We start from the raw sequence: 18,271 nt of genomic DNA on the forward strand, positions 1-18,271 counted from the left end.
GCAGAGATCTACCTTAATTGCAATGCCCCTCTGAAGCACGGCGAGCCAGCTGGTTTTCAGACAAGGACCCAAAGCCACCCTAGGGAGAGGGGACTGTCACCTCCTCTATTCCATGCCACTCTGCTGCCAGCATCAATGTCATTCATGCGAATCAGAGGAAAACAGCGGGTATTTCCCAAGGGTAAATAGGAGACTCACAGGCTCCAACTTAGGAGACCCTCCCTCCCCTGCACCCGGATCCAAGAGGGACAGGAGCACTTCTCTGCAGCTGAGTGACTCCAATGGCTTCACCCAGACAAGTTTTGACTAAGATAAATTGTATCCACAGCACGCTAAAAGGAGACCCGATTTACAATGCTGCTGATTCACAGTAAATATTATAAAATTTTCATGACGTAGTATGACTTTTTTCCAATCACTCCAAGGCACATCGCAGCACCTAATGTAATTAAGTAATAACCAACCTCTTCTGCTCAGCCACCTTTTTTTTTTTTAAACAGCTTATGAATGGGCAAAAAAAGAAATCTTTTTATAAAAATGAAACATATGGTTTTATTAATTTAACCAAACCTTCTCAGGACACAATGGAATAAAAAACCACATTTGATCCAATAATTCAATTTGATGATTTAATTAAAGTGATACATAATAACACAGCAAATGTCTGAAAGGCAAGAAAAAAAGGTGCAATGATTTGACCATCTATAAAACAACTGGCATTTTCCAGACATCTAATTTTCCTTTCAATACTCTGTGTGCCTTGGATTTTCAAAAGAAGATTAAAAGAATCGCAGGCTCCTTGCTTGCTTTTTTTTTTTTCCTGGATGCTAAAGAACCTCTAGTGAGTTTGCAAAATGTCCAGCTGAAGGACAAACAGAAATACAGAAAGTGGTTGGGACAGGGAGGGAGAACTTTGCATCCTCCTCTGAATTGAATCAGGACACACTAAAGAGAAACACAACCCGTGAATTCAGGATTGCTTGATAAAAAACTGAAATCAACAGCCAGCACCATTTCACATTGAAACAGCAGATCTCAGCATTTTTAGAAAAAAAAAAAAAACTATTACTAATGCTCTCTTTTAAATTCAGATCCCAAAGGATAATAAAAATATTGAGGGCTTTCATGACGTCTTTCTGTGGTGTAGTGCAGTACTGAGAAGATATACCTGAACTGGCCCTGCATAGGTCCAGCAGGACAACAAAGCCATGATGTCTTGGTAGCCCACCACTGGTGCCAGGGCTCCTGGAGGCAGAAAGGTCTTGTCAGGGCCACAGGCTACAGCTCAGAGGCACCCAATGGGCAAGGACATTGGTGGTACCAGGGGCTCCCAATGGGCAAGGACATTGATGGTACCAGGGGCACCCAAAAGGCAAGGATGTTGGTGGTACCAGGGACACGACTTACAGTGATGCCCAGAGCAGGGCATATCTTTGACCTGTCAAAGTGAGAAAAAACCCAAACGCTCAGCCTCCCTGAACTGTGATCCTGGCAAACGTGCCGGTTCCTGCCTTACAGAAAACTCCTGCAGAAGAGGGAGGTTGCGCGGGTGCATCTGGAACAAGAAGCCCTCTGACCTGACACGGGGCGGTCTCAGTGGTGTTTCGAGCTGTTGGCCATGTATGGGGATGTCTGGGAGCTCGACACCATCTTTTCTCAGCAGATCAGCCCGCCGGGGAAGGCAGGGGGCAAGCCAGCATCTTGGCTAGCCTTGTCTTCCAGGGCTCACTCAACCCTGGAGAAAACCTGTTCACCGCTCGCAGACAAATGTAGCATGCTAATACAGTCCTAAATGCTGGCCAGGCCAGCCATACAGCAGAGAATTATTTTCTTCATGTTAAAAACATTCCAATGGGCTGGAACAAACAAAATTAATTTAACAACTCCACATTCATCTCTCCTATAATTTGATTTGTATGTTGTATTTGGCTACGCAACCTCCACAAGGCTTTCCTAACTGAAGCCTGATAAAGCTTAATCAAAAAGCTCCTGGCAGCTCTGTTTCAGAGTGCTGAAAGACAAAAAGGGGGCTTATTGTTTTGCAAAAATTAACCACTGATATTAAGATATACCCATGAAAGCAGAAAGGGCATGTAAGAGATTATTACAGCTTTTCTTTTTTAAGAAGAAGAACAGCCACATTTATCTTTCAAAGACAGAAATGCAAAACCAGCCAAACTTTCTGGATTTCATCATGCCTTTTGCATATGCTACCTGTGGCTACAAAAAGAGCTATTTAGGGAAAGTTACAGCGAGCATAAGAACCATCTATTTGGTTATTTCTTGTATACCTTCTCCCTGTAAAACAGGTGCCTTATATGATGAATCCAGTGGCACTGGGCTCACAGGGATTTATAAAATCCTATAAAAAATGTTCTTAGTTCTTCCATGCATAAAAATGTCACCACTTTAAAGGCAGTTATTTCTAGCTGTGCTATGCCCGCTTTTGGAAAATCCCACTCTCTCCCTCCTGCTGCATGTCTCAGCAATGCAAAACTGCCATTCCTCTCCTGGGTAGGGGATCCACGTCGTGTGATAAAAACCTGACAATTTTCAGCACAGAAAAGCAACGTGCCAGTGAAGTCCTGAATCCCTAATGGTGAGATGGGCAGGGATCTTCTGAGGCAATTCATGTGCAGGTAGCAGGGAACAGTGTTTCCCCCTTACAAAGGAGGGGCACAGAGGGTTCTAGACGGGGCATTTCTTCCTATGTGCTCAGTAGGAGAGAAACTGAGCGGTCAGTATGGGGTTTCATGCCTTTCTTCCCCATAAGGGCAAAAAAGTGGGTGGCCAAGCTCTTGGGGGAGGAAGGGTGTTTTGTTTCTTTCCCCCCTGCCCCAGCACTGGGAAGGAGTCGGAAGGGCTGGTCTTTCAGGACAGACGGACCACTTGCTGCCACTGCTGTATGCAATGCCCAACTCAGCCACAAGTTTCCAAGCTGATTTCAGAGAAGCCTGAAAACTGGCATGGATGTCTGTGCTATTGGCAAAACACTGCGCTGAGTTCACTCAGTCCTGCAGCCCCCAGGAACCCACGTGCAGACAAGACAAAAGCAATGCCACCAACAAAGGGAAGAAAAATACTTCAAACTATCTGTATATCTATATACACACACATATATTCCTCCTCATTATTAGATCCTCAGAACTTCAGATAAGCCCTGAAATGTAGAAGTATGAGTTATACTGCAATGAGAAAACTCACACTTGCTTTCAGTGCCACACCACCAGTGTCACGGCAAGGGAAGTGACACAGTGCCAGGTTTGGCTGCCTTGCACTGGGGTGGCTCAGTGGAGATGCCTGGGAAGAGACTTCGATCCATAACAAACTACGGCATTCTTTGGGCTGTCAGATTCAATCTCGGAGTTCAGCGAGGGCTGTGCTCCCAAAGGATAACAAATAGACTACGAGGATCATACACAGCGACAACACAGGCTTTAATACATAGAAAAGTGCTAAGAGGCACACTTAAAACATTTTCCCCCTCTCCTTTTACTAAACGTTTGCAATTTTTTTGCTTTGCTTTAGTGTACGTTGTTAACTTCTCAGAGTGCTTATAAATGACATTATTAATACATAAGGATAATTGCTTTAAAGAGAAGCACACATTTTTCCTTTACCTTTGCCTGCACTTTGCCAGCAGGCATTTGCAGGCTCCAGAGCATGCTCTACACACAATTATTTGTGTTGATCTACTTCAATCCACAGGCAGAATATAGCTAGGAGACAGACTATTTATCTTCCCTGCTCTTACCTTTCACTATGCTAAGAACAGACAGGTTGTTTCTTAAGGTGTGAGGGACATCGACAGACCGCACGCTTGTTTTATGAGCCCTGTGAAATAACCTCGTGAGCACTTCTGATGGAGGGGCTCTGGGCAAACTGGGTTTTGCCCCTCTACCGCCTGCCCATTTCCCGAGGTGAAGGCACAACCAGCATCTGGATTAATTCCTGTATGGCTTTCTTTGTAGCATTTGAGTTTCCATGGCATCAAAGCAACAGACCCTGTTTTACTGAAAGGCATGGATGGTGTGTTTTACTACTCTCTGTTTGAGCCTAAATATTTCATATATTTCATAAATACCATTTCTATAGCTGCGGCCTGAATCCCTAGCGTGTGCAGATCAGCCCTGCACCATCGGATGCCATGCTGGGCTGATGTCTGCCAAGGGTCTGCCCCACAACTTCTGTGTTTATACTGCACACACAGAGGGTGATTTGTGTTTAAAATGTACACCCGTGTCCTTATTTATATAGCACGTCTGATGCAACACATGTGATCACAGTCAGCATCACGTGCTGTGTCAACAGGGGGAGACAGGAGGATTCCTGCTGGAAGGACACATATTTGCCATGCTAACCAAGACACCCTTCCCCACGTCCTGGCGAGGGTTGCTGGGACTAGGGAGCACAGGAGGAACAAGCCAACAGGACAGGTAGAGCATCCCGATATGTGCCTGATGGATGCCCAAAATCAGACCCGGAAAGCAGCTTCCCTTTCATGGCTTTTGGAGGCTTTTTCCAATACAAGGGGTGAGCTACAGGCATTCATGGTCCAAAGTGCTGTCAAGACTGAAATTAAAGTGAGTATTTCTGTGGGCTAAACAGCTGGACCAGTATGTGGATAGTGCAGAAAGGAATTCCCTGCAGGTGTAAATGGAATAAATCATCAAGCTCCCTCACAAGTACTTAGCTCTTCCAGCTTCAGTGGAAGCTGTGAACCCAAACCATACTTAAACTTTCACACTGAATTCCTCTTGCTCTTTTGGTTTGGCCCCTTCATAATATCTAAACAACTGCAAGCATTTACTTACTGTTTGTTACGAAATCTAGTGTCATGATGTCCAATACATTCAGGCATGACACACATGCTGCTCACATTACAACGACACAGAAGTTCCTACAGGTGAAAACAGAAGTCTGCAGAACAGAGCCACTGCAAGGGGAAGCACGAGACCTATTTCAGGTATATGTACCATTTTGTATCTGATTCACCCTCAAAATGGGTCAGGCTTTTTCCTGAAACACTTTGCTTTCCACCTGCAACTCTTTTGGGAGGCAGCAGCCTGTCCTTTCCTGTTTTTGCATGATGTGCTCCAAGAGAACCATGCACCTGAGGACCCAGCATTGCAGAGCAAGACATAGATGTGACAGAAGGGATGCGATTCAGATGGAGCACACCGATTTCTGCCTAAAATGTGATTACAGCAGGTACTCAAGGTGCACGTCAAAAGACACTCCTGCAGCAATAGGTGAGCACATTTACTTGGAGCACTGAGCCATAGTGGCAGCTGGGCAGGTCTGTAGTGCAAAGAAGATGCAGGGCAAGCAATTACCAGCTCAGTGTTACCACCCTCAGGTGCAACCTTTGCACCGAGCCAGGCTGCTGCACCAGCACAAATCCTAATAACGATGCAGAGATTCACTGGCACCAGCATACCGTAGTAGGGTGCTGACCTGACTAAAGTGCACAGTCCATGAAACGGGAATGGAATTGGAAAGGGATAATCTTCGCAACAAAATGAAATTTAAAAGGAAAGTAGGAAAAGTTCAGTCATCCAACGGAACACGGAAGGAGTTGTTAATCTATGAAGAAATCAACCTGTAAACAGGTTCTTTCAAAGGATAATGATCAGCTGTAACGGTAAACATATAATAAATTAACTAACAAAAGGCTCTTGGTTATTTTTGTTTTCCCCAAGTAAGATTCTTAGAGAAAATAAATAGTTATCATTTTGCTTTAGCAATTCCAAGTTAAGATTGCAACAATGTATCATTTTAAATTTACATTTACCATGTTGTTGTTTTGGATAGATTACTCTTATTGCTACAAAGTATTTTGTGGTTATTTAGGTTTGACTAAAATACATAAACGACAATCTGCAAGAGTAGAACTGTTCTGCCCAGAATGCTTTTTGGCCTCCCAGAGAGAACCCGAAGGCGCAAAGAGACTGCAAAGTTGTTTTGAGAGAGTTCTCATAAAACATGGGCATTTAGAAAGCAAAAACAAATTACTGGGAGTAATAATGGAGGCTATAAATGAGACAAATATCTTGTTCTCATTCAGAAACATTGCTGCAAATGCTCTGAACTCTCTGCCTCAAAATGAACTCCAGAACTTGGAGTTCGGATGCTGCTGCAGCGGGGATGCACTCGGACACGAGGATGCCGCGCCATGCAGAAAAGGCAATACCTTCATAGGAGGCCTTAGTTGCATTTCTGACATCAGGACCTGTGAAATAGTGAACAGTGAAACTGCTTTCCTTGAGCAGTGCTCTGCCTGTGATTGCAGGTCGATAGCTGGAGCCACGCCTCTGGTGCAAAGCATGAAAGGAGAGAAAATCCAAATCTCTTCTACACATGTTTTAGTGACATTAAGTTACAATGTCTTCCAAACTGCATATCACTACCGATTAACAAAGAATAGTAAGGAAAATGATCGCCTGTACACTACTAGAGAAATGTCCCAAATGTTAATTTAGAGTCTAACGCTAAGTAAGTTTTACTAGAGTGAATTTATGACTGCTTATTATTTAGCTTAGTCTAGGATCATAATTAAAGATGGTACTCTAAGGCGAATTCCCACTGATGGGAAACAGCATCATTTGAGACTCCAGCAAAGAGTAATCAGACACCTTTGGGGAAGTAATCAGGCATCTGTGAAAGAAAACTCTGATGTCAAGAGCCCCTCACATGGGACGCTTGTTTAAGTGTTGTGAGGCTTGCAGCACATTTAATGAGACAGAAAGGTTAAAGTTGGTTATTTTTTTCCCCAGCATTAAAAAACATTAATAGAAAGAAACAACATCTGATGGTCCTATTCAGCAGCAAAATAAAATGAGCAAATATTGTTGCACATGGGATACAACCTGAAACAAGGAAATGAAACACCTTTTCCTCCCGAGCTTCCATGCCTGCACCTTTACTGGAGCAGCTAATGTTTTGTAAATACATCTCTGCTTGATGGGCCAATATGTGAAAGTAGTAAGGAACGTGCAGACTTAGGTCCTTGAACTGGATGGACTTTCATGTAAGAACTCTGTCCATTTGTCCCTGAAGAGCAATGTACACTATTAAACTGACAAATAATTAGCAATCCCTCTAAGTGTAGCTGCTTGAAAGCAGCTCAGGAAGAGGCAGGAGCACAATGTGTGATGTGAAAGAGCAACACAGTCCTGAGCCACAGAGGACAGGCCAGAGGAGAAAGGAGGTAATTGTAACAGAGATGGTCATGTGCGAAAAATCAAGCACTGCCAATGTCACTAATACTTACCGTATTCGATGAATACTTTACAAATACATTTCTGATTTAATATGTCTGCATAGAGAACATCTAACTTTTCAAAACTTTATATAAATCAACACTACACTGGTGAGCCCTCTTGTAAATTTTACAGGCCTGATGATGTACAAGATTTAACAGCAAGATCCACTGTGGAAGTTCCATCTTCTTAAAAAATATTGTTGTATGATTGTTTATTATCAATCCACCAGTTGCTACATAGCTGAACAGTATTTATCCCGAATGGCATATTTCAGAAATAAGATGTTTAAAGAAAATTTGTATGGTTTCCTGAAATAGCTCCAGGGTCAACTTAAGAATTAAGCTTAGCTCATGGACTCTGATTCAGCAGAGGTCTTATGTATGTGTTTTTATTCCAGGCATACAAGCAGTCCTCAAGAGTGTTGTTTTAAATCAGCTTTTGCCAACAGAAGGAAGGAATGAGATAATGTAACCAAAGAAATCCCTTCTTGCTAGATACTAACACAAAAGGAAAACTGGAGTTTTCACTCCCAAGCAAAAAATTAGCCCTTTACACTATTTCAAATTAGCTAAATTTTTTTCACCACTTTGTGTTCCGATGGTTGAAAACACCTTCTCTCCCTTCACTGTCTTCTCAAAACCAAAATAAGTAGGGAGAGGAGAGCAAACTCAAAACAAAAGGCTGGTAACATTCATATTGGTTAACAAACTGGATCTAAATGCACTGACAGATCTGGTTGGCCTAAAATAGCCTTTCCCAGAAGACATTTTATTTACCAAATGCCAGCACTTACAGGGCTTTGCTAAGAAAATACTCAAGAGACTGGCATGAAGTGAGAAGTAGTTTTCCTCTGGTGTATCTGCAGGTTACGCTACTGGTCACAGTTCTGTGACCTGAGATAGCTTTGATAGCTGGGAGAAAAGAGACTCCTGTTTGGTGCCAAACTGTTTAGGATAACACGTTTGACAACGGACAACTGCAGAGCTGCATCGCTCTGTGCTGATCTGAAATTCCCTATTCACTGGGGAATTCTGAAAATTACTCTGAAAATTGTGCAAATTGTTCTGGGCACATTTTCCTCCAAAATAAGGAAGACTTACATAACGAACGCTACACTGTTTTCTAGATTAGCAATACTGCCCACAGACTTAATAGAGTGTGACAGAGGAAACAAATTGCAAAAATTCACACCGACAAACAAATCCAAACTTCCCCTCCAGAGCCGAAGACCATCACAAACCATATCACCTTGCAGCAAGTAAAAGACACATTTTCATGACCTTGCCTTTTTCTACAACACACAAATCCAAGCACAGGGAGGGTAGAGAGGAGCCAACATGTGACAGCCATTGGTCACATTGCTTAATGCAATGTGGAAAGCATCAAGATAGAACCATGAGGTGTGCAGAAGAATCTACATAAAATAAATTTGTTGTGCTAACCCTACACTCTTACATTTGTACGCTAGACTGTCTGGTTGAGGAGCGCTCTGTGCACTTGGCTTCTCAGTGCTTTTGCATGAATGACACTATATAAAAAGGTACTGTATTTACTAGCTGAATAAACAATAGGTTTTGCTTTCACTCAAGTATTATGACTTCAACTCATCTTATTTATATGTCAGTAGTTCAGAATGTGCAGTGGACCAGGCACATCATCACTGTGGACCAGGCACATCATCACTGTTCACCTTTGTCAAAGAAGGGGCCAGAAACATCCACGCTGTTAGATCTCTGGAACAGCTCTAACTCATCCCAGTAACCTTTGGAGGATACGCTACAATCTATTTTGTGTTAGCAATGCTGCAGCAATCTATTTAAGTTCATGAAAAAAAATGCACTTATTTTCAGTGTCCTCTGGTGTGCACAGAACCCAAAAAGTGACAAGTTGACAGAGACAGTACAAAAACAGACCGGCTGCCCAGCCTTTAGCCTCCTATAGCAAAAGCTCAAAGGAAAAACAATAAATCACTGACTCTAGCATCACCCCTGCCATTAGATGGCACACTGAATGTTGTCAAGTCATGGGAAATGGGGGAATGCACATTCCCCGCCTGTGGGTCTCAGTTGAGTATGTTGTAAGCTCAAGACAGGTACAAGTACAGAGTGTTACAACACCTGGACATGTTGGGAGAGGACCCAGAGAGAGTTTGCTCAGAAAACCAGTCCCCAAGCTTGTAAAGTGTCAAGCACCAAGTACCAAGCTATCTAAACATGGACTAATGTTTGTGCAGCTCCCTTGCTCCTGAAGACCGACTCACATGTTAACTAAGCCATGTGCCCTTGGTTGAATCAAAGTCAACGTGAATCTTTCCAGTTATTCAAGCGCTCCTTCAGCATGAACACTTCCACCTTTAAGATCAGCCTGTTAACTAGGGACCTTAGCATTTGTAATGCTCTGTCAAAATTGTGGGTTTCAGCTATTTACTATGGGGGTGAAAATCACCTTAAGCATTTTCATAATCTTAAAAAACCATCCAGTGAGGTAAGGAATACGCAGGCACGTGGCCAAAGCAGTAAAATCTTTTTTAATATTATACCACATTTACCAGAGGTACCTTGGCTGCAGTCAAAATAAAAACTAGTCAGTTTTGTCACTTTTAACATAATGTAACCTATTAAGTTTCATCACTGTTCTGGGTAAGTAATATGTACACGGGATATAACTGAAGAAATAAATATTGACACATGTTGCTGTTAAAACACTGATTGAAAACTGCAGGCCAGAGCATCAGAGTGTAGCAGGGTTTCTTCATTCCCAAGATCTCCTCCTCACTTCTGATGTAAATTCTCCGTCCCAAGGCTGCCTTTAATGTACATGAGGTTTGTGTACGTGTATATTATATATATAAAAATAAGCACACTCACAGAATAATGAGCCCTGAGAAATACACTCTTCCAGCACTCTCTTGGGAGGGTGAGGCTGCTGAACGCAGCTGTTTTCATGATTCACATCCTCTAAAAACTACACTCTCTGTGCCTGGCCAGGTGAAAATGCCAGGTATGAAAGGGAAGCTTGTAAATCTGCTTGGCTGTTTCCTTCTGGCAAACTCTTCTTTACCTCTGCCCAGAACTGCTTAAGCACCAAGCACTTCTCAAGGCTGAAGACTGGGAAGCACATGTCATTCCTCCTACCTATAAATAACACCATTCAATAAAATAAAGGCAAATAAAGGTAGTAAATGGTATTTATTTCTAGTCTTATTTTATCCAGTACGCATTTCTCTCAGAGTTTTTCATGTGCTCCTCTAGCCAGGGCTGTCTGTGCCAACACGACTGCAACCTCCCTCCTGCCCCCTCCATCCAACTCATTATCCAGTGTCTGACACAGGCAAGCGCCAGCTGCTCTACAAAAAGGCACATGAAACACTTCAGCAAGACATTAGAAAATCACTTGCCTGTAAGGAAGAGGTTTTTTTCCCCGCCACCATTACCAACAGATTGATACAAACGTTGAATTAAAAGGTTGATGGTTCTTCAAAAGTCTTGTTACTGTAAAAATGAAACCCATAACCACATCTGGATACTCTATTCCCATTAAAACACCCAACGAGTCAGTGCTAATGGGGCCGAAATTTTACCTCTGACCTTTTCCCTTCATGTTTCCCTTTTGTCAGGCATCAATAGGCCCTACAGCCAGTCAGCAGAAACAGGGACATCGCCAGTTTGACTCACATACTCTGTGACTTTATTGCCATGGCACCTTGTGACAGCAAGTTTAACAGGTAATTGCAGGCACCCACACGATAAGTTAATTTATTGACACATACCAACAAGAAATGCCTGCATAACCTGCATTATTTCTTTGGTAGCTCACAGTTATCCTTGACACCATTTGATAACAAAGTAGACAGCAAAAATTATTCTGTTAGTCCAATGTAAAATTCTTAAGTGTAATCTACCTTTGGAAGCTTCTGTGCCAAGTGGATTTTCCAAGATGTCTGTCATATCTTGGCTCCACGCATCCTTCACCGCAGACTTAGACACCTTCCTGTTGTTCAGCTTTTGCTGCGGTCGGAAGTTATTCCTCAGGTACTCCACGGACTTGACGTGGTCTTGCTGTTCGGTGGTGAATATGGAGTAGAACGCCTCCAGCTGACCGCAGCCATCATGGCAAGGGAGAAAAAGGATGTTAATTAGAAAAACAATGTGGTGAAATCCGGGTGGCTGATAAGAAAGTAAAATGGCAGGAAGTAAAATGTTGATGCCAAGACTGATAAACCACAGCGGAAGTCAGGCTGCCCACTGAAATCACTGCCAACTGTCTTATCTTGGCACAGCGCTTATCCTGCCCAACAAGAGAGAAGGCCTTCTAGCAACCCATGGATGTCTGTCATGGGCAAGGAAATACTTGCCCTTAGACCTCTTGTCTGGAAGAATTCCATGTGCGACACAGCCACGTCAAACCCTCACCACTGGCACCGTTTTGTTTCACAGTATTGTCTCAAAAAGTGCTTCCAAGTCATTCCTCCCCAAGAGTCTTCTCCAGGACAGGGCAATGCTACCTTATCTCCAAACACCTTATGAAGTTTAGCTGCCAGGCTAAGCTTCACAGACAGCTATTCCAGCGCTTCTGCAGGAAGGTCACCGCAGCTGTCACACCTTTATGGAATGGACACCCAAACCCATGAGCTCACTTGTCCATGAGCAGGTCAGCAGCAGAGTGCAGCAACCCCAGGACAACCAGCTCCAAGTGCCCTGACCTCCCCATCACCCGCTGTTCCCTATCATACCCAACTACAGGGTGAGAAAAAGATAATACAGAATAAATGTATTTAGGCACAGTTAGCACATACTCCTCTGGGAATAAGTTTCCTCTGTTGGATTCAAATCTGAGCTATTTTTAATAAAATGTATTAACCTGTAAGAAGGAACGGTAATTGGAAAACTTTTGTGTTACTTCGTATCTTAGTATTTCTTAGAAAGAAATTTCTAGCAAACTAAGGTGAAAATATTTTCAGCTAATGTTTTTCTCACAGCTATCAAGGTCAGTACAGCATTTACTAATAGGTTGTTACCATTCAGGTCAAGAACTAGAATTAGTTATGTTGCTGCTGGAAAGACTGAGTAAGACAGAGCAGAGAAGGATTCAGTCTTGATATTGTTTACTTCAACATCAGCTACAGATACTGACAGTATGGATTTGGGGAGTACAGAATCTGGTTCAAGACTTTAAAAAAGGACTTGAATTAGTCATAGCTCAATGAGGGGTCACTTTGAAAGCTACACCCTTTTCATTAAGTGCATCTGCTCTAAAAGCCATGAAGAAGTTTGTGAGAGTCCCAAAACTTGCTAAGAGGAAAACCTGTCACCGTAGCCTTGTTTCATAGCACTAATAAAAATAATCAAAGTAAGGTGTAACAGAGCAGATAAGCATCCTCCACTGAAGCAAAAGGCACTCGCTACCGTTATTTAATTTCCCTTCAAACCAGTAAACTGACCCCCCCCATCTACTGCTGCCATCCAACTGGCTCAGTCTGCTGGGCTTGACAATCCCAGTTATTAGGTTTAAATCTGTGAAACCTCTCTGACCACCAGGGCAGGAGAGAGTCAATTTTACAGATTTCATTTCAAAAGTAAGTCCCCCTGCAGTTGGTTATGCATTGCGGAGGATAGTGGAGATAAGTCTAGGAATGTTATCACTGGGAGCAGCACATGGAGAGTGTGAGGGAGAAAGGATGGACCACAAAGTTCTAACTGTAAGTTTGGCAGCTCTGCACCAAAACACAAAACCAAGGGAACTGAGTCCTACTAGAGCAATCACCTCCAAGACAAAAGCACAACTCAGGTTTGTACACTTTTAGCCGTAGCTTCCCCGTAATCATTATAACTTTTAGTGTACCAGCAGGGGAACTGAGGCAGAGGGACAGCATGTGACCAGCAGGGAGAGGTGACAGCCAGCAACCCATTCACACCACAGGCACCAAGCCCAGGTACCACTTCCAGTTTTGCAAGTACTGATGGTGAGATCTGGACTGTAACTTTTTTACACCGTAGATGCACGCCCTGCTCCCTGGTTCTCAGCTGCAACTGTCTCTCTGATTCTTCAGAGAAACATCCTGAAAACTTTTGAAAACCATTTCCTAATGATTAGCAGGAGCCCTTCAGAAGCATTGATGGGAGCGTTAAAAAAGGGGTAAAGGGACTATTATCTTACACTTTTGTCTTAAGAAAAGAAACCAACAGATGATCCTGCTATGCCCTCCTATGAAAGCACAGACCAGAATTCTTGTACATCTTCACATATCTTTTGCACTTCATGCACTGGAATAAGTTTTGATGAAGCCAGCTAACAGGGCTTAAGGTTACTTTATAAAAGCTCAGGAACTTGGATAGCAACCGCTCCTCTGAAGTCAAGTCTCTAGGCTTATATTTCCATGGCATTAATTGAATTTTTAAACTTTCAGAGAGAACTTTTAAAATATTTTCTTCTGCCATGCTACCTTGGGGAGGTATAATTGCATTTTAACAACTGCCAATTCAAATATGATTTTTAACCTTCCCCTTTTTATGTGTTGAAGTATATATAAGTCACTTCAACTTCATTTTTACTATAAAAATATTATCTACCACAAATGAGAAATTAATTTATCTATAGCTGCCAGAAAAAAAATAAGAGCTGCAGTCAAGGAGCTGCATTCAGGCTCTTCAAGGAGTACAAGCGCTCCCCTTCAGAAGAAGAAATGAAAAGCTCTTATAAGACTATTGTAGATAGAGGGAAACTTGATCTAAAATTCCAAGTCATGTAATTACAAACCATTAAAGCCTGATGTGCAGTTTTCTAAGGGTTGGATATACAAATGGCAATTAAAAATACTGAAACCGTTATAAGCACAATGAGATACTCTGAGGTATGCATTACGAGAGATAATGCAGTGCTTTGGGTCATTGAATGCACTTAGCTTTACAATGCATCTGGCAGGGTGACACAGCTTGTCCTATTTTGTTGTCTAATTATCGGGAAAGATGATGATGATGGAGCACTGAGAATAAAATAGAGAAGCCTCCACAAATGGACCACTTCAGTACTGTCCTTTTTACAGCAAGGTATTTTGCACAAAAGCAAGGATTTAATTGGAACACCAACAAAGCTTAAACAATATCACTTTCCTCCTCTGGGATTACAGGCTGCTTCATGGGGTTTCTGATAAAGAAGGTTAAACTATGGCAATGGATTATGTTGCACGGTTTCTGTTAGAGGAACAAATAATAATCATAGAAATGGCAGGGTGGCGGGCTCTTAAAATACAACCGTCTAGAACTGCCAAGGGGAAGAATACTATTTTTTATTCCACATGTGTTGTAGCATCAATGAAAGCCTGTCTGCACACAGAATTCCCAGCCCTTCAACCACACATGCATGCATAAAGCAGCACAACGCCAAATTTTAAAGGCTTGACTTGGCACAGTTACTATTGTACAGCACAGGAAAGAAGCTATGCTAGGATAAAGTACCCTTATACCATTATAGTGATGGCTACAATTGGTATTTATCAGTTAATTTGCATTTGCTGAAAAAGAAAAAAGAAGTCATGACCCACCTGATGTGTATACAGGGCATAAAACTGAGCATGGGCCAGGCCTTGCAGCCACCATATAAACAGTAAACTTATTGATGTAGTGAAAAGCTACAAGGGATTGCAAGTATCCTGCAGGCAAGGACAGAATTCAAAATGATCTCAACAATCAGACAAATAGCCTGAAAAAAACAAAGGGTCCGATTCAACCGGGACCATGTGCAAAGAGTCCCATTCTTTGGCCAGAACCAAGGGCTGCGTGAAGGCGCGATGTGCCCAGCGCTGCTAGAGAGAGCCCTGGGGAAAGCCTCCAGCAAAGGGGTTCCTGCTGACCAGGAGCTGAACGTGGGCAATAACATCATGCTTTTGTGACAAAGGCAAAACAACACCAGCACGGGTGGTCGGAGACAGGAATCACACCGTGTCCCTCAGCCTTGGGAGGGCCCTAGCTGAAGCGCTGTGACCGGTTTTGAACATGGCACTTCAAAAAAATATGAAAGAGTCTACGGGAGGAGCAATGAAGTCTAGAAAACATGAAAAAAAGCCTGGAGCAGGGGCATGGTGATCGCCTTCCACCCTTCTGAAAACTTAGAGAACCAGCATCTGCCAGTCACGACCACCCAGTGAACTATCCACTCATGCTTTACAGAATTAGTGCATTCAAAAAGTTTGTTTTCAGTGGCTTAAGCCAGATGAATAAAAGGAAGGACTAACTTCAGCAGGATGGCTTTCTAAGGACAACAGTCTTAAAATGTCAAAATACACTTAACTGGTAAACATCTGACTCCATCTAGCTATTACTTTATCGGGACCATTCTCCTGCAGACAAATCCCAGACATTGTGTCTATTTGCATTAAAAGCTGCTATGTGCTAATTTTAAAGATTTGTGCACCAGCTCTCTAAGCACATAATGGCAGCTTTACTGTGTTATAAAAACAGTTAAGCATGGAGAATTAATGGAAAGACGTCTTTTCTAATGTAATTAGTTCAAATTACTAAATCTGAGCAGAACTGAAATCACTCACTTTACTTTGAAAAGAAAGTTTCAATTAAAAAGAATAAAAAGGAACTCCATGTAAATATTTACACCATAGCTTAATTTAATCTTAACAAAAACAATACCAAATAAATCACTGAAAGGAAACTGGGTTTCATGTTGTACTGTCTTCATAAGACTGATGGCTCACGTTCAGAAACAATATTACTTAAGACAAAAAAAAAAAAATCACTGCCACTTCCTTTTTTGTCAACAGAAACATTTTTGTTCTCAAAATTAAAATGGCAGGTTTTGAAAACACTTTCTTCAAGAGGGCAAATCAAGAGATGGACTTCACTAACAAAATAAACACACCTGATGGTAAGAAATGGGAACAGGCTTCCGAAAAACGATCCACTCCACGATCTCGCTACACGGAGGAGTAGTCAGAGAACCTGCGTAGCGGTAGTAACTCCCCAGCGATGTCGGCAGAAGGTCCCTCAGCACAAAGGGATCCAGAAAGGTCTCCTTCTCTGTGGGGAAGATTGACAAGCAGAATTACACCTTTTTTTTTTTTAACGTGTCTTTAAAACAGACATCACATTGATAGGCAGTCTAACAAGGTGTAATGGCAACAACATATTTTATCATATATATATATAATGAAAGAAGAAAATACCCTACAAGGAAGGCTCTACAAGAGCTGATGTGTTGATTTTTAAAAGAGCAGTCAAAATGCTAGTCAACTCTATAGCGAACACGCACACTCCTATTTAGAAGGCGTGCAGGTGCAAAATGCCCTTGGTATCCCACCGATTTGTGTTAGCATAGAAATAACACCATATTCCATGGTTTCAGCATTCAGTAAACGGATCTTCAGCTTGATGGCAGTGAGGGTTCACCAAGACCCAGAGAGAACAGAGCTGGTCCTCGGTGGTCCCACGCCTGACCAAAGAGCCTGGGGTAGTGCATCCTCACAACAAGGGAAAGAGATGCGGGAGCTCTATCAATCCCCCATGGGTTGCTGAGATGGAGGAGGCAGAGCCACACTGCCCAGCCAAACTTCTTCAGGAGGTGCTGGGGGTGAGCTGAGCAGCAGGGCTGGAGGGCAGCGGGACACCTCTGAAGCTGAGCTCCAGCTCAACGTGGTGCTTGAAGCAGCATCCAGGCAGTGCTTGTTCAGGACCACCCGCACCCGGCCGTGCAGGTGCTGCCTGGGTGCTGCTGGGTGCATCCAGCACAGCACCAGAACCATGTTTCAGAGGTAAAACCGCTGCCTCTTTTCCCTAAGCCAAGAAACTCCTTCCCAGGGTCCACCAGTCTGGGGACACAGTCTTTCCTGAGAATCTCCTTGGACAGCCTGAAATGCAAACCTAAGCACTGAAAGCATTAACTTCAAGTAACGGTGACAAGCTGGTACTATTTAACACTGCAAAGAAAAATAAATAAATGAAAGGAGGGAACAGCTGCAGGCAAGACAATTTCCCTGCCATCCCTGAGCATTTATCCTCTGCAATTTATGTTGACTCACAGGCCGAAGCTGCCACTCGGTCTGTGCAAAGGTGTTCAGTGCCTCAGGGCACGCTGACACGCGAGGCTCTCCCATACATCTCTGTTCCTCACTTTCTATATACTTTGTGCCTCGAACAAGAGTCCACATTTGGGTAGCAGGAACTCTTCTCTCTCTGTCTCCTCAGAGCTGCCAAGCAAACCCACGCTCCCTGCAGCAAAGCGGAGAAGCAGGTAGGCTGGTGATTGACACGTCTTCCAAAGTCAGAAGGAAAAGATAAAGGATGGAGTCTGCAGAATTCACTTTCACATCACCCCACGGTTTTCTAGGAGTCTTGATCAAATCAAGAGTTGCCTACACCTCTGAGCAGCAGTCTGATCATTGGGGGGATTTTCTTTTTCCTCCACTGTTGCTGCAAGGTGCAAATACATGATGCACTTCAGACACCTTTCTGCACCGTATCAACAGGTGTGCTATGTTTTCATAGCCTTTAGTGTTCCAAACTGTAAGTAATTCTACTAAAGTCAAAGTATACATTGCAAAATAATACTGCAATCTCTTAACATTTTTTTCCTTCTAGTCCAAGCAGGTTATCAGCCACTTTTGTGTACCTCAAAATGAAACAAACAGTAAATTACATCTTTTCCTCTTCATATCAGACCTCTGGGAAAAAAAAGTGTGCTTAGATAATAAATAGGAAAATATATATGATTGGCCAAAGTTCAAAGATATTCTAATCAAGAAGTCATAATCATAGCAAAAGGTCATATATAATTTGATTGGCTTATTTTTATGTAGGAAAAAATGGTTAGAAAAACTGCAAACTCAGCCACAGGGTTTGCTTTCCAAATTCAGCACACATACATCTTCACCGCGAAAAGACATGGGTTTTCTGTTTAAGAAACTGTCTGTCTCTATATGGAAGCTGAGCACATGGTGGACCGCTATGAATGTGAAATAGTATTTGAACATGCAAACATTCTCCTTGTGTTAACAGCCAATG

At 42.7% G+C, this 18,271-nt stretch overlaps 1 protein-coding gene across 1 annotated transcript in view; it reads right to left on the reverse strand.

Moving 5' to 3' along the window:
• Window positions 1-18,271, reverse strand: part of PTPRG (protein tyrosine phosphatase receptor type G) — a 405,785-nt gene that overhangs the window by 87,337 nt on the left and 300,177 nt on the right. The window contains exons 7-8 of the mRNA XM_082059907.1: window positions 16,134-16,291; window positions 11,167-11,359 (exon numbers count right to left, since the gene is read on the reverse strand). Of these exons, the coding sequence (XP_081916033.1) occupies window positions 11,167-11,359; window positions 16,134-16,291 (351 nt within the window). The remainder of the gene's footprint in view (window positions 1-11,166; window positions 11,360-16,133; window positions 16,292-18,271) is intronic.

This window comes from Streptopelia decaocto (genome assembly GCF_964273445.1).
Source record: "Streptopelia decaocto genome assembly, chromosome: 8".
NCBI classification, from domain to species: Eukaryota; Metazoa; Chordata; class Aves; order Columbiformes; family Columbidae; genus Streptopelia; species Streptopelia decaocto.